General features: G+C 35.2%; 1 protein-coding gene across 1 annotated transcript in view; it reads left to right on the plus strand.

Moving 5' to 3' along the window:
- The window catches only part of LOC106876559 (calcium uptake protein 3, mitochondrial-like), a 332236-nt gene that overhangs the window by 84301 nt on the left and 222935 nt on the right, over nucleotides 1-25000 (plus strand). Inside the window, exon 5 of the mRNA XM_052973679.1 lies at nucleotides 20365-20475. Within this exon, the coding sequence (XP_052829639.1) occupies nucleotides 20365-20475 (111 nt within the window). The remainder of the gene's footprint in view (nucleotides 1-20364; nucleotides 20476-25000) is intronic.

Raw genomic sequence — 25000 nt, forward strand, 5'->3', positions numbered from 1 at the left:
ATTACTTCCTGTTTGCAGACACATACTTTCGCCAAAAATGTGGTATCGCGATGGGTACCAAAGCTGCACCAGTCCTTGCGAACCTCATAATGGGTTTTTTTGAATTATCACTATATGAAATCTCACGCCAGAAATTTGGACACCTTTTTCACATCTATTTAATGGATAACTGGAAAAGATACTTGGATGGTTGTTTCATCATATGGAAGGAATCCTATGAAAAACTTCTAGAATTCAAATCTATACTTAACAACATACATCCCAGCATTCAATTCACTATGGAATTCAGCAAACATCATCTCCCTTTTCTTGATCTCTTAATTATAAAAACACCTAATAACCAAATCACAACCAACATCTACCACAAACCTACAGACAAACAACAATACTTCCTTTTTAGCTCATGCCACCCAAAACACACCAAGATAATATCTACTTTTCCAGTGAAATTCTTCACTGATATCGAAAAGGTGAAAACAAGCAATGTTAATTCTCTAAATGAAGTATTAACAGTAACTGCACGATAAAGTGTAGTATATTGCCACTTAAGTGTGGCTGACCCCTAGGGGTGGATGTTACTGTTGCTTTTAGCCCCAGGAGGACATCTCCTCCAGCTGGCTTATCGACACACTACTGTGTCCACCTCTAGGGGTCAGCCACACTTAAGTGGCAATATAGTACTCTTTATCGTGCAGTTACTGTTAATACTTCATTTAGAGAATTAACATTGCTTGTTTTCACCTTTTCGATATCAGTGAAGAATTTCACTGGAAAAGTAGATATAAGATTGCCAGGATTTTGTCTCTCTCACCAAGGATCAGTGGCTATCAAACGCCGACAAAGGGAAATAACCCTGAAACCCGGGTCCGTTCGTGCTATAGATCGTGGTGAGAGGGATAACTTCCCTTGGCAAACAGGACACAGTAGTGTGTCGATAAGCCAGCTGGAGGAGATGTCCTCCTGGGGCTAAAAGCAACAGTAACATCCACCCCTAGGGGTCAGCCACACTTAAGTGGCAATATACTACACTTTATATATATATATATATATATATATTAGATATAAGAGGAATCAAATGATGTAAAATGCAAGAGAGAGGATGCACTGGTGATGCATATAAAAGAGGAAAGCTGTATGTGGAAGTGTTGATTGCTTAAACTAGATGCAGCTTGCAGAAGAGGTAAGCCCAGGAAAGCACAGGATGAAGTTGTGAAATCTGATCTCATGCTGCTGAATAGATTAAAAAGGACTGACAAGATTGGCAATGTGCTCTGCTGAAGAAGACCTAGCCATTGCAGCAAAAATAATATCCTAAAACAAACTTGGATATATTTTTGCATATGGGTCTCTCTCTCTCTCTCTCTCTCTCTCTCTCTCTCTCTCTCTCTCTCTCTCTCTCTCTCTCTCTCTCTCTCTCTCTCTCTCTCTCTCTCTCTGCCCTACCCCCATTTAGCTTTTGCCCCACATCTCATCACCTAACATCCCCCACCTTTCTCCAGCATCTCACCACCACTTCTGTCTTCTTCCCAGCTTTCCAACCACTCAGCCTTGTATCTCTATCACAAGCTATCTAGGTTTGTTCTTGCTGCACCTTTATAACTTCTCAACACCTGGGATAGATCCCCTCTCAAACACTCCCTGCCTCAAATATAGTCATGGGGATTTTTGTTTTGTTTTCTCCTTTATTTTCCATTCCCTGCTCTTTTTCTTTCTTCCTGTTCCTTAGCAACTTTGTTAATGCTGATTCCACAAAAAGAGCACCCAGTGCACTTTGTAAAGTGGATTGGGGCTTGGTGCAACTCTGTGGCTTGCCAAATTCTATCAAACGGGTCCAACCTAGGCGAGCATGTTGGTGATGATGATGATGATAAGGATAGATAGGCATGTACAATTATATTTAACATGTCTTCAAACATTTGAATGGCAAAATACAAACTCTGTAGAAATTGTCTTGAGAGAAAATTCTCTTAATAGATAAATGTGGAAAATACTCTTTTGAGCTGTGAATGATATTATTGAGTTGTAGGTTGCCTGCATTTCTGCATCTTTTGTGTTATCATCTACAGGTATTTAGCAATCTTTTCTAGCCACTAAAAATAGCTTGTTCTTATACTAGAAATGCAGATATTACGCAAACATATATTTATACAAACACACACACACATACACATATAGACACATGCACGTGCACACACACACATATATACAAGGAGTTGCTGAAAAATGTTCTTGACCTTAAGGGTATTGTGAAAGGCCTGGTCAGATGCCCAACGCTCCAAGTTCTGTTATAGGGCTTAGAAAAACCGAAGTACCACTACAATAAGTGTGTGAATCCAAGAGGAGGATATGTTGCATAAAATCATAATCAATTGATACCTCTCGTATTTTCTTTTAACCCAAACCAGGAACTTTTCAGCCCCATCCCCTTGTATATTTGCATATATGCACATAAATACACACTCATGTATGTATCTATGCATGTATGCATTAATACATGTGCATGTGTGCACACCCTCATACATGTTTGTTTTTGTGCATGCATTCATACAGATATTCTTATAAAGTTACACACTCATTCACACATATATACACCTCGCTACTCTGGCTATCCTTCCACCCCTTTGGTTTGAGGAAAGCTTTGTCAAGCTGGAAGTAGCTAACTGGAGCTGCACTATACAGCAATAAATCAAATACAGGTGCGTACAATTATGTTTAGGATGTTCATATACACTTAGACATGAAAATATATTGCTGAAATTTTCTCAAGAGAAAAATTCTCTTCATGGACAATATGAGGAGTCTGGGTTTTCATCATGTACAAAAGGGTCAACAGATCAAATTATCACTTTGGGAAATGTTCTGAAACAAAATTGGAGTGACCCGTTGTGAATTATCTCTTAGTATGTAGATTCTGCAACAGTTTCTGCATTTGTCAGTCACAGAGCACTCCTGGGATATCCTGATTGCAGACAGACTCTCTATGAAGCTGGTGCATGAAACTTTAGTTTGCATAGATTTAGGTTGAATAACAGAAGAAAATGTAATCTGTTTTGATGCCTTTATATACATCACATTTATCTACAAATTGTTGTTATTATATTGCATATATACTACATAAGTATATATTTTTGATATTTCAAGTAGTGATACTTACCTTTATCTATATATATATGTGTGTGTGTGTGTGTAAGAGAAATAGTTGGAGGAGGGGAATACACCTTATATTGAACGCTTATAGAAATATCTTTCAAGAAACATTCTTCTTGCAAGCTTTCAATTGTTTCCAATATATTTGTTTATTTATTTAATTTTTGACTGTCTCCTTCTTCTGTCAGTGTTTGGTTTCAAAGCCCAGTATTTTAACTCACTGTTCTGTCTGGGATGGAGCTCAACTGGAAGCCCCTAATAGCATTTTTATCTTCATTCCTCCTATTTTTGAACTTTAGAGATCAAAGTCTGATTGAGTTTATTGCAGCATCAGTAAAACTACATCACGGCATTCATTCCTGCTCTTTATGCACTGGTTTCAAATCCTGCTTTTTTGAAAGCAGAATATAAAGAGGTCAGCTTGCCCTTTCATCTTTCAGGGTTGACAGAATACGGTCAAGTCGTAGGATCAGTAGTATCACTTATCTACCCCTTCCCTCAAAATTGCTAGCCTCTTTCCTTGTTTTTGATACTGTTATCATAATAATGATTTCAAATTTCGGCACAAAGCCAGCAAGTTTCAGTGTGAGGAGCTGAGTCTATTAAATGGATCACAATGCTCAGTTGGTACTTTACCGACCTTGAAAGGCAAAGTTGACCCCAGGGGCATAATCCTTATTCAAATTCTGGAACAAGCTCAATAGTTTTAGATGGGGTGGATAGTCGGTTTCATTAACTCAAGTGCTGATGTGGTACTTATTTTATCAACCCACAAAAGATGAAGGGAAAAGTTGATTTTAGTGGCTTTTGAATTCAGAAAGTAAAGAACCTATAGAAATATTGGTTTCACATTATGGCAGAAAGCCAGCAATTTTGGCAATGTGTGGTAATTCGCTTATGTCGATCCCAGCTTATGTTGTTGACTCCAAAAGGATGACAGTCAATGTTGACCTTGACGGAATGTAAAGATGGACAAAATGCCATTAAGCATTTTGTCCGACATGCGAAGGAATCTACCAGCTTGCCACATTAACCTTAAGAAATATTAATATGCATTTTTTCTTGTGTGTTACCGATTCTGCCATTATTTGAATGATAACAATGACAATAGTAATAATCATGTTGTAATTCTGCTTGCCACTCCATTAGTACATTAGCGTGTGCCTTATGCCCTGTTGGGCACTTATCACTAAAAACTGCTACTATTATTAAAACCGGTGAACTTCAGACGAAATGTTTTGTGGTATTTCATCTGTCTTTACATTCTGAGTTCAAATTCCACCAAGGTCGATTTTACCTTTCATTCTTTCAGGGTTCATAAAATAAATGCCAGATGGGCACTGGAGTTGATGTATTTGACCAGCACCCTCTTTACAAAAATGTCAGACCTTGTGCTTATAGGGGAAAGGATTATTATTATTATTATTATTATTATTATTATTATTATTATTATTATTATTATGGCAGTGAACTGGCAGAATTGTTAGCCTGCCAGATAAAAAGCTTAGTGGTATTTCATTCTTTTCATTCTTTTAGGGTCGATAAATTAAGTACCAGCGAAACACTGGGTTCGATGTAATCAACTAGTCCCCTCTCACAAAATTTCAGACCTAGTGCCTATAGTAGAAAGGATTATTATTATTATTATTTTTATTATTGTTTTTATTATTAAGTCAGGGAGCTGGCAGAATTGTGAACACACCTGGCAGAATGCTTAGGAGGATTTTGATAATCTTTACATTCTGAGTTCAAATTCCACTGAGGTTGACTTTATGTTTCATCCTTCTGGGCTTGAAAAAATAATTACTAGTTGAATATTGGGGTTGATGTAATTGACTTACCCCTTCTCCCTGAACTTGCTGGCTTTGTGTCAAAATTTGAAACCATTATTATTATTTTATTGTCTTTGCACAGCTCCTAACGTTGGAGATGTACTACAGTGTCAGTTGTTCACTACTAGTGAACTAAGCTAACACCCTTTATTTTATGAGCACCATCCAAATGGTTCTAAGCAGTGCTGTTTCCTGCAAGTGCTCCACCCTTATTGCAGCCCCTACTTGTTCCATGTACTTCTCAAGAGTTTTACTCACTGTTCCCAGGGCTCCGACAATTATTGGTACTACTACCAGTTTTACAGTCACCACAACTGCTTAACCTCCCAAGCTAACCTGTCATATCTATTGACTTCTCTTTCTTCCTTATCGCATACCTTGTTGTCAGCTGGGCATGCTATATCTATGATCCAGCATAGTTTGCTTTCTCTCTCAATTAACACTGTCTGGCTTCCTATTTTCTGTCTCATGATTGCTCTGAAGCATAAACTCCCATAGGATCTCTGCATTATCATTTTTGATAATGCCTTCAGGTTTGTGGTTGTACCAATTTTTTACTCTGTCAAGTCCATACTTGTTGCAAAGTGTCCAATGAACAAGCCTGGTTATATTGTCGTGGCGTCTCTTATAATCCTTCTGGGCTAGTGGTGTACATTGGTTGGTAATATGCCATACAGTTTCACCGTTTTGTCCACAGATTCTGCGTTTATCACTTCCTGATGTGTTGTCTATTCTGTATTTTATGTAATTCATTCTTAATGCTTGCTTTTTGGCAGCACAGATTAGAGCCTCCGTTTCTGGTTTTTAATCACTTTTAGTCATCCATAGCCATCTTTTTCTCTGTCTGTCTTATCTTCAACATCCCTATGAAATTGACCATGCATTCTTTTCTTTATCCACCTATTTTCAGTCATTCATTCTCAAGTGCTTGTACAGATCTTTATCTTTGCAATCTTTCATCCTACATAAGCCTGACCGTCTTACTTCCAATAATAGTGGTTCTGTGGAATTTTTTACATGCTATGCTATGTTGTTTTCTTCTGCTCTAATGCTGTGTTCACATCCAATAAGTCCTCTTCTCCCTCTTTTTCTTGGTCCATACAGTCTGTCTGTCTCACTTTTTGGGTAGAGTGACCCATGTCTAGTTAGTAACTTCCTTGTCTTTCTGTCTAAACTGTTTAGTTTGTCTACTGTCCATGCGATTACCCCGGCTCCATATCTAAGGAATGAAACTGCCCAGGTGTTGATAGTTTCAATCTTATTCCGCCCATTTAATTTCGACTTAAGGATCCGTCTCAGTCTGTGCATGTACTCAATCTTAAATTTTTCTGTCATTTCTTTCTCCATCAATTTATCCATTTCCAAAATCCTCAAGTACTTATAGCCCATCTCTCCTATCTACTTCATAACCTCCCCCGATGGTATCAATAGCCTGTCCATACATTATTATTATTATTGTTATTATTGTTGTTGTGCAAGTAAAAAGCACCCAGTGCACTCAGTTAAGTGGTTGGTATTAGGAAGGGCATCCAGCCAGAGAAACTCTGCTACAACAGGTAATTGGAGTCTGACCAGCTCCCCAGCTGGCCAGCTCATGAAAAACTGTCCAACTCATGCCAGCATGGAAAATGGATGTTAAGCAATAATAATGATGATGATGATGATGATGATGATGATGATGATGATCACTTGCATAAATATATGATAGTGGTAGTAGTGGTGATTGTGAAAGGGGTGGCAGCAGCAACAATTGTTTCTAAGACATTTAAAAAAAAAAATTTAGTTGAATAATATTTGAGTGCATTGGGTGTTACATATTTTTTTTACGCAAAATCCTTGAATGTAAATAGGAGCAAGATGGATGGTTGTCAGCACTTTTTCTCTTGGGGTTGAAGAACTATAACTTCAGTATAACTAATATTATTTTTACAATAATCATATATAGTTACACTTCTCTGTAGAGATACTCACATATTAAAATATCTATATTTACACACGCATGCATTTTAAAATTCTTGTTTTCTTAGGTTTTTTTTTTTGTACAGAAAGTTTACAATTTCATCAATCACCATAAAAAAAAAAAAGCAAAAGGTCCCAGTATGATAAGCAAGCACTTGTTACAATTATGTTTCTGAAGTATATGATGAATATGAAGGAAATAATAAAATTGTATCCCATGAAGGAGTTGGAGTTTTATTTTCTAGATCTACTCGTTGCATGGGTGTGTGTGTAACTTTGAATGTAGTCTTGGGAAAAATGTAGGTTCTGTTTCAATACGACAATTATAAAACTTTGAATGTTAGAAACATATCACTTTTATCAGAGTTTAGAGTTTTGAAGCTCACTGATATATTTCATATGCATTACCCCCTTTAATATGTATATACATCGCTTGGAGTTGTAGTCTTATGGTTAAAACAGAACCTGGTGAGCCATGGACCAAATCTATGGATGGAGTAAGGTTTTAATCAGATAGGTGATATAATAGTGAAATTATATGATAAATAGACTCATAATATCTTAGAGATAGGCTTGAAAGAATGGGGGGGGGGTTAAAATAAGAAACAGTATGTGGTAATTAGAAGGGAAGTTAGACATTAGGTATACTTATCAAGAAAGAAGTCTAGTGTTTTTTTTTCATGTTGGTAACACATGGGTTAGAGGCCTGAGCTGCCCTGGTTTGTAAGACAATGAGTCTGAATATCATTGTTGAAAATGGTATTAGTACACTCATTGACACTAATATTTGAGAAGGCAGCATGGAAATACAAGAGGATACAGAAGGAAGAGAATATATAGGAGATAAAAGAATTATCCTAAGCAAACCCAATAAATAAACCAGCTATTAAAAGTGATGGCTGAAATTTCATTGGAGGACATGAAAGTAAGAAAAGCAGGTGAATGACCGAAGATAGTTGTTGAGATGTTGAATATATCCTTTGAACTAAGGTATGCATCTACCACTTAGTCAGGAAATATAAATGAAGATCATTTCCAATAACTGATTTAGTATTACCATTATCAGTTACTGGAAGTGTGAAAGTGATGTTTTTTAAAAGAAGTAACCACAGAAATTTAAAACTATTGAAGCCAGTTAATAAAGAAAGAGCTGTAGTACAAGTAATTAGAGAAAAACAATTAACTTAGATAGAATACCATTTTTGTTTGTGCCATGATGCCACTGGTCCTCTTTTTGAGGCAAGTATAAAAGTTCTTAGCAAGGAACTAATCTTTGATGACTTGCAGAGTATTGTACCATGTAGTTAGGTTTGTCACAGATGAATGGTTTGTGTGCATTGTACAGGTATGTTGTCAGCAAGGTGAGTGAGCAATATCAAAATTTGACTCACCTGATCATAAAAGAAAAGTATAAACTGGTACACCATGAAACTTGAATGCTGGTGACATAATTCTCCTAACAGACAGGAAATAAAACTTACGGTTGAGAGGTTTCAATGTGAACTGACAAAAGTTTTAGTTACAGAAAGACAGGATCCTGATGCCATGTGGGGAGTGACCAATTTCAATATGCAGAAATCGAGTAGGTAGGAATTCCATGTGTTACATCCAGTATAAGCTATGATTGTACAAGAGATATTATGGGATCACAGGCTGACTGATAGAGAAATAAGATTTCATGTCTAAAAGAGTAGTTAGCATTGAGAACTCAAATTCATCCAAATGTTTGGTAGAGATCCCTAAAAGTAATTGACAGCTTTTGTATTGAAAGCATAATAACCTAATTTCAGGGAACTATCACCCTTGTATGTAACATAAAGATTCTTTCTCCAAATGAGGGACTGATTATTTTAATCTCATGAATGAAGTAAGGTGTTGCATGATAACAAACAATGGGTGTTGAATATAAATGTTGTATGAAAATTGAAGCAAAATGGAGTAACTGCCATTCAATGTGTAATATTAATAAGCACAAACAATGAATCAGACATATGTATAAGAGTAATTAAATGGAATGTTGAAGACAGAAGACTAAGTTGCTACAGATATTTGATACAGTAAAGAAGTGGAAATCATTCTAAAAGAACCTTGCAGAAGAGTAAACCTTGGAAGAAATAGTGAAGGTTAATCTAAGGATGCTGAATATTATAACATTACAACAAGACCCCTATCATTTGCAGGTTACATTGAAACCATGCAAGCATACAAAAATAGTCCCAAAATAATCTTTTCTACTCTAGGTACAAAGCGTGAAATTTTGTGGGAGGGGGCTAGTCGATTAGATCAACCTCAGTACGCAACTGGTACTTAATTTATTGACCCCCCCCCCCCGACAGGATGAAAGGCTAAGTCAGCCTCAGTGGAATTTGAACTCAGAACATAAAGACAGATGAGTTACTGTTAGGCATTTCGCCTGGTGTGCTAATATTTCTGCCAGGTCGCTGCCTTCAATAGACCTAAAATAATAATTTTGAAGATGCATATCTTCATGGTATATATATCTGTGTTTATTGGTATGTTTTTTATGTATGCCCCTGAATATATGTCTTTTTTTTTCTTTGAATGTTCATTCATTTTGCTAGCATGGGTTAAAGAAATATAGTTTTTAAAGACATGGTTTTACAGCCAGATACCTTTCTTGTTGGCAAGTCTTATTTCACATGCTGTTGAAGGTGTGAAGCTGCAGGTTGTTTGATGACTGTAGAAATGGCATCAACACTGCCTGCATTGGGCAACTTTTGTAGAGCTCAAATGTAAACAAACACACAGACACATGTATGTGCTCATGCTTACATGCACACACTTAATTAAAAATTGTTTTTTTTTGTTTTTGTTTTACTTTCCATCTGCCAAATTCATTTACAGGATTTTGGTGAGCCCTAGGTTATGTAGAAGGCACCTGCCCAAGGTACCACACTGCAGAACTGAACCCATGTTGGGAATGAACTTCTTACATTCGTTAATGCAATCTGAAGCATATCTTTGAAATAATGAACCTTGATTCCTGATACATAAGATGTAATTAATTGTCTTTATTGACAAGTCATTCTGTTTTAATCTGTCATTTCTTTTAGCATTACAAGTAAATATACAATAATATATATTAAATATAAATAAATAGAACTAACTTTACTGTTTTATTCTGCTTGCAATTTTGTGTTCCGTCCCTTTAAAATTTCACTTCTTGTCCCTTTTGTAATTTTACTCTTTTCTCTTCTCCCCTTCCTTTTTGCAAAACTCATTTTATTTCCTATCTAAGGATCTTGTATTTCAGTCCCAAATGAACTATCCCAGCATGGTAACATTCACTTCAATGAAAGCAATATAGAGATATACTGCAAAACAAATTTTTTTTTCAACTTTTAGAACTTTCAGTCTACAGACAAATTATGAATTGAATTCCTTTTGGAATTTAACAATTAAAAAATTTTTTTTTTATTTGTTTTTTAAAGGTTAGCAATTTCAATGGTATCTTTGAATATTTTAGGGAGTGTGGAATTGTGCAAGTTCTTAAATGTTATTGAAATTTATAATTATTAATTTTGCATTTGGTGGTTAAATTTCAGCCAAGTAACTTTTTGTTTGAAACTTGCATATTTCTCTGGTCACTGAGAGCATTGAAATTAAATAAGTAAATTCAATTAAAAAATAATAAATCAAAGAAACAAAGTCAGTAAGTTGAGTGAAACAGTTGAGTTCTGCAGTAAATAAATGACAGTGTTTAGAATTCAGATGCTGCTAGAATTTTTAAAATTTTGCTTTTCTTTCTTTTTGTAATTTCCTCTTGTAACATTAAAATAAATACCATTGAAATAGAGGGATCAATTCAATACTTATACCCTTCTGTATATATATCTGGCTTTATGCTGATATAATAAATCATCATTTCAATGGAGTAACATTTTAGACTTGATTGCTTGTAAAGTCAATGTCATGGCTAAATCTTTTTTTGGAAGCTCATAAAGCTTGTCTTTCAAGTAGGCAATTCCTTTTTTAATTACAAAATTTTAGGATAGCATGACATGCTCTCCAACAAAAAATGAGGGATTGATCACAGTTACAAAACTTGTTAAGCGCTTCATTTAATTAACTACATCCACACAAGGCAAGTAAAAATTTTAGCAGACAGTGTAAGCAGTAAAGTCTGCAAGGAAACCTCTGTGTAATCTTTTGATCTGTTAGAAACCCTCAAAGCAGATTCAACTGTGTTGACCCTTTCACAGCATCTTACGTGAAAGCACCAATAACACAAGATTCTCATTTTAAAATGTTATTTAAATTAAAACCTTTCATAATTTTATGTAAGAAATTTTTTGTGAATTTATATTCCTAACACCAGTTTGTTAATGAAAAAGATAATTTACTTTTTTAAATTCCTACAAATGCTAGATTATTTTAAAATGACATGAAACCCAAATAAGTTTATTTCATAAGAACTTTGGTCAAGAAAAAGAGTAAAATGTTAGAGGCCGTTTAATAATGTGGTCCTAGAATATGTTATGTTTAGAGTAAAAAGATGCAGTTCTTATAGCTAGGACAGCTGTGAGTGGAGCTTTTCTAGGTAAGTGCTGATTTGGGTAAAACAAACAGTCATAAAAAAATGGTAAAGGAGAATAAAGGGTCAGCAGAGCTGAGGAAGTTTTTAATGCTGAAAAGGCCAAAGTCAGATCTTGGTGAATGATGTTTTCCTCATTCACTGATTAAACTTATTATGATTAATTATTACTGAATGATGGAAGCTCTTACAGAAAGTGGACATAATGCAGGAAGTAAGTTATTAAATGTAAAACAGAGATTCTCAAACTAGAATGTGCAAGAGTAATTGCAAGGTTGACAAAATTTGTAAAATATTGGATTTGTGAAGTCATTGTAATCAATTAAACACAACTCATTTGTCTATAAACTATATACAGTGTCTAGCTTGCTGCATTTATTGTTGGGAGCAAAGGTTTTCAGCAATACTTATAAAAGAAAGCAAATATTCTGCACCTCTGTATACTTCTATTGAAAAGGATACAGAGGTGCATTTTTGAAACCATGTCAACAATTGAATTACTTGTTGAAAAAGTTTTGGAATTGATTTCTTTTATGGAATGATATCAGAATTTTTTTTTTTTTTTTGGTGTGTGTGTGTGTACTTGAATTAGTATTTTCTTTATTTTATCAAATCTGAAGAACGAAAGGCAAAATTAACCACAAATAATACATGTCTGTTCTGTGGCACATGGCCATTTTACACGATACTCTTTAAGCTAGATATGCCAACCATGATGAAGAGATACACTAGAAGAAAAAAATCTGAGAGCTCCTAGTCTCCTGAAACAGATTTTAATAGTAGAGCTAGTATTAAATTTAAGTTATCATAGATAAAATAAACTTTTGGATTATTTTACAGTTTCAGAATACATACTCTTTATTTTCATTGAGGTAATATCATTATCAAATAATAAGTTTTCTCAGAGTAAATTTTTTTGATTTTCAGTGAATTGCAAGAAGTTAATTTGAGTAAAATTTCTTAGGAATAACTTTCAGATTTATGTTGAGGGTTTAGAGAAGTGTATGCTTTGCTTATTCAGTAAAGAATTTGAGCTTTATGGTAGAGTCTATCAAAATGCATTTTGGAAAACATGATTTTTGTAGTTTTGTTTTTAATATCAAAATGCTTATAAAAGCCTTCAAGAATAAATGCTTGTCAAAGCTTCTACAGTCAGGGAGCCTTGAAGTCACGGAGGGTCAAGAATTGAATGAAGAGGTCTGAAGGTATGTGTGAGAAAGCCTAACGCATAAGTCTGCTGTATCAGTTTTCAGATTGGGAAGTTACTAATATAGGCTAACGGGTCAAAAATTAGCTTACAGTTATAAAGTTAGCTATAAACAGAAATACATAAAACACTGTAAATAAAACACACTATTTTTTTTATTATTTGCAGAAATTTTCATTAAGGAAGTGACCATGTTTAGAATGTAGAAAAGGAGGGTGTGCTGTTATACATCATGTGTTCAGCACTTTACAAATTCACAGAAAATAGTAATAGGCATTTACTGTATATTGAAGATGATAGATGTATTCAACAAGGACTGTTGTACTTACCTGAACATGTTATTTAAATGGATGATGTGACAAAGGACATAGTTATGCTAGTTGGGGTAGAATTAGGCCAAAGAATAACAGCTGTATATTAAGCTTTAAATTGTTATAAATATGTTATGATTGTTGTTGCTTGGCCCCAGGTGAGTTCTGAATGAGCATTCCAGCTGTGACCATTTCATATTTATTTCAGGCAGTGTTTCTAGGACTAGATTACCGAATATCTTGTTCTGTTTTTCTTTTTTTTTTTTTGTATGTGTGTATTATATTTGAGGGAGCTTTGGCTTTTATTTCCAGGAAGTCAAATGACCATGCAGACAGTAGTTTGCATTACAGGGTACAGAGACAACTTCCAGCTGGTTGTGAGATGAAATAATAGAAAAGGAAAATTCTATGTTCAGACCTGATGAAAAACTATGCCTTACTTTGTTAAAAATTTATTTCCCTTATGCTACAGAAAAATCTCCATTTCAGCTTCTAAGCAAACTGACTTCACTAAAGCAGGTCACCAATAGTCTCTATTCTAATTCCATTAGTTATATATTAAAAAATCGGGCCTTATAGATGAATTAGTGCATGAAAGAAATTGTCATAGCAAGATATTGTTTTGAATATATATGTACAATCACAGCATTGTGTATAAATTAATATATATTAAACATGTCAATGATAATGATTATGAAGATAAGGTAAAAGTTAACGATGATGATGATAACCTTTGGTTTAGTAGCTGTTGTTCAGCACTGAGCCAACACTGACCAAACAACTTTCTTGCTATTATTGGTGTTAGTGATTATTTTAATGAGACACAGTCCTAATCTTTATAGGTGAATAGTATAGTACCTGGTAATGACTCCAGTAGATTACTGGTATTTATTTCATTAACTCACACAAATCCTTCCCAGCTTGACAAGTAAACGATACAAATAGGTATGACAGGATACTAAAAATTAAAGAAAAAAGGATCAAAACTGTTATGAGTTTCAGTTCAGTGATCAATGATCTTCCTGTTCACTTGCTACACTATGCAATTTTGTAGGTAATAAGCTTAATCCATTGACTGGTTTAACATAATTATCATTATTACTTTGGATATCTTTAACTGAGTCTACACGGTTACAAACATTTAATCCAGGTTTGAGGATGAATATGTCCAGCAGTCATGGAGACCTTATCCTTCCTCTGACCTAGGCATAAGAAAAATGAAATGTAACATTTGATAATAATCAGTAAATGACATCTATCAAGCAGGTTACACATTCCTTCGATAATTATTAATTCACAACTTTGTTTATTCACTTTAATTATTTTCTTTATTCTAATTTTAAATGGTATCTATTTGTTACATAATGGTACAGTGGTAACAAGTATGTCTTTAATAGGTAAACCTCTGTTCTTTTTTACTAATTTTGTAACATCATCTCTTCACTGCAACTTAGAGAGCAAATTGCACATCATTTTCAACCCTTCTAATTGGTTGCGATTTTGATGTAATCTCTTCCCTACTTGGGCCTCTTTAATTGTTTTGCATTTCATCTCTGCCTCTTTATAACATCAATATTATGCAAATACCTGTAATGAATATATGTTTATTCTTTTATTGCATAATGTTTGTTCATTTAGTCTTTTACTGGCTTCATTTTTGTCACTGTGACCATGTAGCAGCACCATTACAAGGGTTTTTAGTTGATCATAGTACTCATTCCAATCTGCTACTTATTTTGACCGTTTCTGATAGGGATCACTATAGAATGCCATACAATGGAGACAAGCACAGTTTGAACATGCAAAAAACACACTTTTCGCTTCATCATTTTTATGTGAAAATAATATCTCCTGAGGAAAATTATATATCATTTGAAAGTTCTGGATGTGAACTTTCTTCTCATGCGTTAGGAAGGGCATCCAGCTGTAGAAACTCTGCCAATTGGAAATATGCTGTGCGTGAGAAGACCCGGCAAGCCAAATGAGACCTAAAACTAAGGCCTCAGCCAGTCCACTTATGCGTACCTTCCTTCCTTCATTGGACACTAAACTCCACTTGCAAAGACCTGTTGAGGCAAGTGAAATCGAAATTGAGTTAAATTGGACACTAAACTCCACTTGCGAAGACCTGTTGAGGCAAGTGAAATCTAAATTGAGTTAAATTGGACACTGAACTTCCACTTGCGAAGACCTGTTGAGGCAAGTGAAATCGAACTCCTTCATTGGACATGAAGCTCAGCTTGTGAAGATTTATTGGGGCAAGCGAAAGCGAAATCGGGATAGCAGCTGTGCCCAGCGTTGCCTTTCTGGCACTTGTGCCCGTAACATGTGTAAGGATTTTCGAGCGAGATCGTTGCCAGTGCCCCTGGACTGGCTCTTGTGTGGGTGGCACATAAAATACACCATTTTGAGCGTGGCCGCTGCCAGTTCCATCCGACTGGCTTTCGTAGGATTTTCGAGCGAGATCGTTTCCAGTGCCCCTGGACTGGCTCTTGTGCGGGTGGCACATAAAATACACCATATTGAGCGTGGTCGTTGCCAGTACCGCCTGACTGGCCTTCGTGCGGATGACACGTAAAAGCACCCACTACACTCTCTGAGTGGTTGGCGTTAGGAAGGGCATCCAGCTGTAGAAACTCTGCCAAATCAGATTGGAGTCTGGTGTTGCCATCCGGTTTCACCAGTCCTCAGTCAAATCGTCCAACCCATGCTAGCATGGAAAGCGGACGTTAAACGATGATGATGATGATGATGATCCAACTGTTACATATCATGTCAGGGTCCCTCAAATACCCTGGCATTTCCTGTTTTTTCTTCTTCTTTTCGACTATTGAATGGCAGCCTTCATTTTAATTCAATGTGCTCGAGTGCCATAACTAGAGTTATGTTAAAAATAATACTGTTATGAAGAGGAAGGTTTTCACTTTAATTTGATATAAAAAAAAGATTTCATCCATTTCACTGACCATTCAAATTCTCATATTTCCTAAAACTTCACCCAAATTTCACCAGTGAAGTACCACAATGTTTCTTTTTGTATGCTCTCCAAGAAAATGCACAGTAGAAATTATATTTAAATATTTTCAAAGATTCCTTGTGATACCTACTTTTATATATTGCACCATTAAGCTACCTTTGAAAGCAAGTTAATTGGTGTTCAGTTTCCATGAACATCCACTACTTTCAGCAGGTGTAGACACTCATGGCAGGTCTTTCAGATCACTCACTGTCTTGCAGGATGTTCTGCTTTTGAAGTGTCCATGCTACTTGAAACATTGCATACAGCCCATTGACAAGTGAGATGCATGTGGGAGTTGCCATCATGAAAGCTAGTTCTGAATGAGGTCTTTTGCTACCACTCAATAAGAGGCGCGAGGGAGACATTCTGACAGCCAAGATTGAGGGGAACTACTTGATGACGTTAAAGAAGCAGCTCTGGAACAACCTGATGAATCCTTCTGAGCTAAGATGATTTAGTTCTTTTCTATATTAATTATGCTGCTTATTGTTATTACTTAAGTTTGACAGGAATCTGAGCTAAAATTTGACTACTTGTGTGGGCATTGGGTAAATTTCAAAGAAGCTCTTATATTCTGCCTTATTTTTCCCTGATCAGATAGAGTGAACTATACACTGAATTTTCATGTAGCATGTCTCCTTTAAATGGTTGATCAATTAGACTATGTTGGCATCTCAAGCTTATCGCTAATTGGCTTCATAGTCAGTTGTGTGATTTGGTATCCATGTTGATGATAATGATTAAAACATATTAGATGTTTTCTAAGCTTGGTCCCTATTTAACAACTCTTGTTTCTACTTTTGATTGACAAGGAAATTTGGCTTGTGTTCTGTAATAATGATTATAGAATTTTGATGTTATTTCAGGCCACATTTTGGTGCTTAATGAGGAATTTAAACGCAACTCGACTGTCGCAGTTTTTTCTTTTTCATCTTTTTGTATTTTCTGTGCTGTCTTTCCTCTCATATTTACATCATGATGCTACTCATCATTTTACATCACATTTTTAAAAATTGAACCTAGCAGCGAATCTTGTTTGTGAAAATGCTAGACTATTGACCATGATATGTTAAGAAAAGTTGGCCAGTAGTAAAAAAAAGAAAAAGGAAAAAGAAACAATTAGCTATTGTTCTAGTAAACAAAAATTATTGTATTTATGCTCATATAAGCACAGGTGTGGCTATGTGGTAAGAAGCTTGATTTCAACCACATGGTTCTGGGTTCATTCCCACTGCATGGTACCTTGAGCAAATGTCTTCTACAGTAGCCTTGGGTCAAACATTGCCTTGCAGGTAGATATGGTGGATGGAAACTGAAAGAAGCTATGTTAGCATAGGAACCTTTTTTTTTAAGTTGTTAGTTTCAAGGTGTTATTATAATTTTATATATTATATTATAATTCTCTGAATTATATTTAAAAAAAAAAGTATAATTATCAAATAATATTGGTTTCAAATTTTGGCACAAGGCCAGTAATATTGGGGGAGGGGGTAAGTCAATAACATCAACGCCAGTACCCAACTGCTACTTATTTTATCGACTCCACCACCCCAAAAAGATGAAAGGCAAAGTTGATTTCAGCAAAATTTGAACTCAGACCATAAAGACAGATGAAATACCACTCAGCATTTTGTTTTCTCATGCTAACCACTCTGCCAGCTTACCATCTTACATTATTACATAATATTGATATCTAATCTGAAGTGATAAAGAGAACTAACTGCCAAAAATTGAATCATTTATCAAAAAATATTACATTTCTTTGACACTAATCTTCTGCTTTTGAATGATGCATTGTTCACTGTTACCATTATTAAATTCTTCGAATGAAATACATTTTGTCATCACTCACATTGATTAATATCCCCGTTTTATGTGTCATGTTTCTTTCCTTTTTCATAGTTATTTATTTATATTTGTCTTACCCATTCCTTTCTCCACTGTCACATCAAATCTGTTCTGTTTACTTTGTTTTAAAGGGTTTAAAAACCAATTTCTCTCAAGTTGGAGGTACAGATGTTTGTGAAATCTTAATTAAGAAAATATTATATTAATCTACAAATAATAAAGTTAAATAATCTGTAAAGCAATGATTAGTATTAAAAGAAACCTCAAAATATTCCTATGAAGTCTAACTGTAATTAAACAATGTTTCGGCATAACATTAGGTGTGGTATTAATTAATGGATTTATTGCAGACAGTATGCAGTCAAAGTCATTTTCTTGTTATCTTTTGCTGTGATAAAAAAAACCTATTCATAAACATTATTTATTGTTTGTTAGTGTATATTAGTAAAAAAAAAAAAAACAAAAGACGGTCTCTTCACATTTTGCATGTCAAATATTAAGTTAGACTAGTTTACCGTTGGTATTTTCTTTAGAGTACAACTGTGACATATTTTTAGAAATAATATTTTTGAAAATCTCACAAACTTCACACCAATGCATGCACACACACACACACACATCAGTATGTACATATTGAAAACTGTACACTGTAGGAGACTTCGTGACTGGTGCCAAAGTTTAGTCCATGATGTAAGAATGTTTTTACAGCACAACAAACTTCACTTCACAGATTAGCTCTATGTTTATTAAGTGGGGGAATAATACCACCACTGTTTTTTTCTCACATTTTTTTCCCTCTTTCTTCAGAAACAAATTCTCTACGTATCTGTTAGTTTATTCCTGGCTTGCTCTCTCAGCAAATATAGCAATTATATATATATATATATATATATATATATATATATAAAATGTGTGTGTGTGTAAAAAAATGTGTTTGTCTTCAATGGAAATAGTTTTTGACATTCTTTTTTATAAGATTTGCTTCTTATTTCATTGATCTGAGAGGTGAAAGTTAAAATATCAGTTCTGATTGAAAATACAACTCAACTTTGAGAATGCTGAAAATAAATGGTCTAATGCGTGTACAGTTTAAAAATGTTCTTGTTCAGATGAAGTATGCATATATTATACAAGGTTTATTGAAATGCCATCTGTATCAAAACCAATCATTCTCTGGTTAGGCAAGCATCAGTTATTCCAGTCTCTTCTCTGTATTTACTCTGTGTGTGTGTGTGTGTGTGTGTGAAACTATTAGCCTGTGATTCATTTTTGTAACTTTCTGTAATTAAAGATAATAAAAAATATATGTACTCTTGTTTGTCCCAATATATATATGTAATCATCATCATTGTTTAATGTCCTCCTTCCATACTGGCATGGGTTGGACAGTTTGATAAGAGCTGGCCAGGCAGGAGCCTATGCCATGCTTCTGTGTCTGTTTTGGCATGGTTTTTATGGCTGGATGCTCTTCCTGACACCAACCACTGTGTGCATGTATAGTGCAATAGCCGCAATAAGAGGTATAGTAGTATTAATAATTTTCCTTTCTATTACCATTATTATTATCATTACTGTTATTACTTTCCTACTCTTTATACACTCACTTTTCCATGATACTTCTATCATCAGAGTGATGAAATGTATCTTTGCTCACTCACTTTGACTAGTCTAAAGAAGTGGTTACATGTCATAGAAAATGTAGAGTAGCGTTTCAGTCTACCAGCCAGCCTAATCATAGCCACACACACACACACACACACTTTCGATCCATCTCTCTATCCAGCTTAAAACATTGGCTCAAGGATGCATTACTTAAGTTTCACAACTGCACCAAACAATCTTGATTGTTTTGTTTGTTTTTTTAAATAGCAAATACTCAAATATAACTGGCAATGGAAATATTCGGCCTTTTGTTACATAACAAGTTCTCTTATTTTGTTTACGTACCTAACTATTGTGTCTGTGATCCTTTTATGCCTGTTTTCCAATGCTGTAATAGGTAGTTACTGCTCAAGATAATTCTTATTGAGAGTCTCTGCCTTCTTAGATGGCTCCCATGTTGTCACATCTTGCTAGCGTGTTTCATGTTGTATTTGTTTTTATGACTGCATGTTCTTTCATTTACCAATAATTTTACAGAGTGTACTTGGTGCCTTTTGTCATAGTACCCTGTCATAGTAATTGTCACATCCATCACACATTACAACTAAACATTCTTTTCAACACTACACTTTTTCCACTTCTTTAGCCAACTGTTTTACTCAGTGTAGTATGTGTGTGGCATCATAATTCTCCGCTTATTTTTCAATGCTTTCACGTGTCTTTCCATCTCACCCCATCACTCTCACACACTCACACATACATGCTATTGTGATTAAGTGGAAAAATCTGGAATATCAAACAAAATAATGTTGATAACAATGAATATGTATGCATATAACAAATATATACTATATGTTTATATTCTTTGTTTCCTTTTCTTTCAGCTCGAATTGGTCATACAAAACTGAGAAAGCAAGATGTTGATGAAATGCTTAAAAAGACACCAAATAAGTCAAGAATGTCTCAGCATTTGTTCCGGTCCCTCCATAGCCAGGGTGAGTATTTAAAGAGTTTCTTGATTTGTGTATACTGTATATTATGTATGCATTCATTTGAAGGAAATCATTTACACTTTTTGTGTATGTTTGTTTTGGAGATGAAGATGAACATGGCAAACAAATGAGAAACCCTAACAGGTGATGGAGTAGATCTTTAGCTCTGCTGGCCTCAAATCTGTTGCATGTATTATGTAACTTTTCTCTTGTTTGTACACACACACACACACACACACACACACAACACGGCTTCCATGTGGATGTGATGTATTTCAACTCTGACAAAGTTGATCATGGGGTGATATATCATAAATTATGTGACCTTGGTATCACTGGAAAACTGGGAGAGTGGCTGCATGGCTTTGTGAATGACACAAGTCAGACAGCTGTAGGCACTGGTGCGCCCTCTGGGGAGACATCAGTTCGCAGTGTAGTACAGGAACCGTTACTGTTTGTGGTGGCTCTCTCAGACATGCACTCAATTATACAGTGAGCCACTCTCATCAACTATGCAAATGATAGAAAAGTATCACATGTGGCTGAGTGCCCTCATCACACCTGGTCACATACTAAAACTGCAAAGCAACACGAATGAAATACACAAATGGGCTGATGCAAATAACATTCAGTTCAATGCTGAGAAGTTTCAAGCACTCCACTACCAGTTCACAAACAAACTACAATTGGAATACACAGGACCAGTGGGTAGTATAATCCCATAGTGAGTCAGTGTGACATGGTAATCTGTGTGGGTAATGACGCAACATTGCACGTGTATTACCAAGATGGCAACACTGTACAGTCGGGTAGCTGGATGGATTCTAAGACCATTCTGAACCAGAAGAAAGGATATCATGCTATTCCTATGGAGAACTTTCATTCTCAATCATTTGGATTACTGCTCCTAACTGTGGTCACTGCAGAGCTTCCAACTGGTGGTGGAACTTGAAGCAACATAAAGAAAATTGACTGTGTGACCCAGTTGAGTTACTAGGGGAGGCTAAAGAAACCAAAGCTCTCTACTCATTTAAGAAAATGTGTGAAAGATATGCAGTGATATAGATATTGTGGATGTGAGGTAAGAAACTTGCTTCCCAATCACATGATTTCAGGTTCAATTCCATTGTGTGCCTCCTTGGTCAAGTATCTTCTACTATAGCCTTGTGAGTGGATTCAAAAACTGAAAGAAGCCTGTCATAGATGTGTGTGTGTCTGTCCTCCACCACTGCTTGACAACAGGTGTTGGTGTGTTTGCATCCCCATAACTCTCCTTCTCTCACCCTCTTGCTCCGAAAACAACAGTGGATGCGCTGAAAAGTTCCTGGCTTTGAATAAACGAAAATACAGGAGGATCAGTTAATTAATGTGAGAGGGGAATATTCCCCTTTCAGATTCATACAGTTTTTGTAAGCCCTGTAAAAGATCTTGTAAGGTTGGTCCTCCAACAAAGCCCTTAAAACCAGGAACTTTTCAGCAACCCCTTGTATAACAGATATATAATATATATTGTGTACAGTTTCCATGCGTATAAAAGTCTGCTCATAAATCATAAGTCCATCTGTTGTTATAGCATGAAGTATATTGTAGGTATTGTACAGCAGGACCAAACATGGAATACATGGTTGTAAAGCAGGCTTCTTGATCACATAGGGGTGATGATGGTGATGGCCGAATTCAATTGTTAGAAAGAGAAATATATGTGAGAACATATACGGTTTATGAAGCTTTGTTTTCAGAAAAGTATATCATTAGACTAAGTTGCATGGTGTTATATATATATAACATATTAGCACTGCCTCTATTTCATATTCAAATTTATTCTCATGTATGTATTCTCCAGGCATACCAGCAGATAGTTTTCACACTCTGTGCATTTGTTGTGGACTGGCTGTATTATTCATCTCTGATTTGATTTGGGTATACAATGTTAATAAGCCACAAACATGGCAAAACATAGATATTCATCATACCTGAATGGGATCTGGGGTGAGGTGTCTTGCCTGTGCATGGTTCTCTGGTATTTTAACACTCAGTGTTTTGAGAGAGTATTCTACATCATGTCAAATATCTTTTTCTTTTTAATAGAGATTGTGATTTGGTAATTTGGCTGCTATTATTAGCAGTTTGAGTTATTGTGTAGAATTTCCCTTGTTTGCCCCTTTTGAATAAATGATGCAGACAGGGCTGTGTGGTAAGAAGCTAACTTCCCAACCACATGGCTCTGAGTTCAGTCTCACTGTGTGACACCCTGGGGAAGTGTGTTTTACCATAGCCTCGGGCCAACCAAATCTTTGTGAGTGGATTTGGTAGACAGAAACTGAAAGAAGCTTGTCATATATATGTATATGTGTGTGTATGTTTGCCCCACCTGCTATTCCTTGACAACCATTCTTGATATGTTTGGCAGTTTGGCCAAAAACCTTAGCAATTCGGAAAAAGAGTCTGATAAAATAAGTACAAAGAATAAGTCCTGGGGTCAATTTTTTTGACTGTAACCTTTTAAGGTGATGCTCCAGCATGGCTGCAGTCAAATGACTGAAACAAGTAATAAAATAAAAGAATACACACACACACACACACACACACACACACACACACACACACACACACACACACACACACACACACACACACACACACATATATGTATCACATATTTATACAAATTTATGCATGTGTATAATTTGTATAAATATATTTATTTATTTCCCTAAGACATACACCTGGCTATGAGTACACAAACTTACTTATGCTGTGACTGTTTACCAGTGAATTACAATTTGTGCACCAAAAGAGAAATGGTTATTTCCAGTTTTTAGTCAAGTTCTTCATGTTCCAGCATCTTCTAGTGCTAGCTGGCTCCACCAGCTAATGTTATATCTGCTATGTGACACTCACTGACAAACAGAAGTTTCTAACAGAGTTTATTAGGTAAAAAAACAGAAAAAAAAAATTGTTGGCATACAAATGTTGTTAATTAGAACAGATTATCTCTGAAATAACAGAGGTGCTTTCTCATATAATCCTAGGAAGTATTGTGTTTTAGGTGGTTGGGAGAGTAGGTCTAGGTGAATGGGAGGTAATGCAAAGTTAATGGTTTATTCACACTCACTCTACTAAACAAACTTCTCACATTATCTCACCCTTCCCTTAACTGCCCTGGACTTTGACTAACATTATTATGGTGACTGAATGTGGGGTAGGGGATTTAAATTATAGTGTAGTGTTAATGGCTTAAGTGAAAGGATCCATTCTTTGTGAATACATTGTTAATGTATGTATGTGTGTTTGTGTGTGTGTGTGTGTGTGTGCACGTGCTCTAGTTGAATGTGAGTGTTCAAGTGTGTGTTTGTCTAAGTTTGTGTAGATAGGTTTGTATTACTACATTCATACGCAGACAAACTCAATTTCAAAATCTACATACATATCTACATATATATTGCCCAACCCATGCCAGCAGTGAAAACAGGCATTAAAGGATGATAATAATGATATATATATAAACACACACACACACACATATATGTAAATATATGATGAGAGAGATACAAGAATGTTTATTGATCATTACAGTTGTTTTGACCCATGTAACAAAAATGCATGTGGAGAAAACCAAATCTTTAATTGTAGGATTCACCTAATAAATCTGATAATTGTTTCTGTTATATTAACATATCACCCATGCCAGCATGGAAGGTGGACATTAAATGATGATGATGATGATATTTCTGAAAATTCATGCTAACACGATCAAGGCAATCTAAAATTAGTTAGGTTCAAAGTGAACTTAGGAAATATTTCCAGTACACGAATGCATACAAAAAGAACGTTAAGAAGATATGTAATCTAAGAAAAGCTATTTTGATAGTCATCTATTGGTGACGACAGTAGATAATGAAAGAATAAAAAATTAACCTAAGAATTACGACAATTAGAAACAGAAATTTTGCGTCACGACATTTAGTTAACTATTTATCAAATATAGTAAGGTTTTTTTACAAAAATTATGCAACATGAAAAGCAATTATAATTAAGAAACATTTAAATGTCTTTTGAAATTTGTGGCAATATTTCATTGATGATGGTGCATAACTAATAATGGGTCACATTAAATCATACATTTTCTTCCTATATATATATATATATATATATATATATATAAACATTGTTTTAATGTTCATGTCTTCATGTGCTTGCATATTCCAGGTAGAGTTTAGTGTAAATATAAGCAAAAGTATGATAACCTTAATGTAGTTTATAGGATACCCCTTTACCTGTCTAAGGAAATAGAATGATCCCTTGAAAAACTCTTGTATATTTGCATTCAGTTGCACTATGAACACCCATTGCAGAGTGCCCAGAATGTGTGTAGGAAATACATGTTACAGCTAAACCTTGTGTTTGTGATACTGGATACATATATGTATTCGTATTCATTAGGTTTCTGTTATATATATTGCCTTCTATTGCGCTTTTGTTCGTTTTTTTTTAATATTTATACATATATGTGTATATAAAACAAGGA

The sequence above is a fragment of the Octopus bimaculoides genome, chromosome 16 (assembly GCF_001194135.2).
Source record: "Octopus bimaculoides isolate UCB-OBI-ISO-001 chromosome 16, ASM119413v2, whole genome shotgun sequence".
In the NCBI taxonomy this organism is placed as follows: domain Eukaryota; kingdom Metazoa; phylum Mollusca; class Cephalopoda; order Octopoda; family Octopodidae; genus Octopus; species Octopus bimaculoides.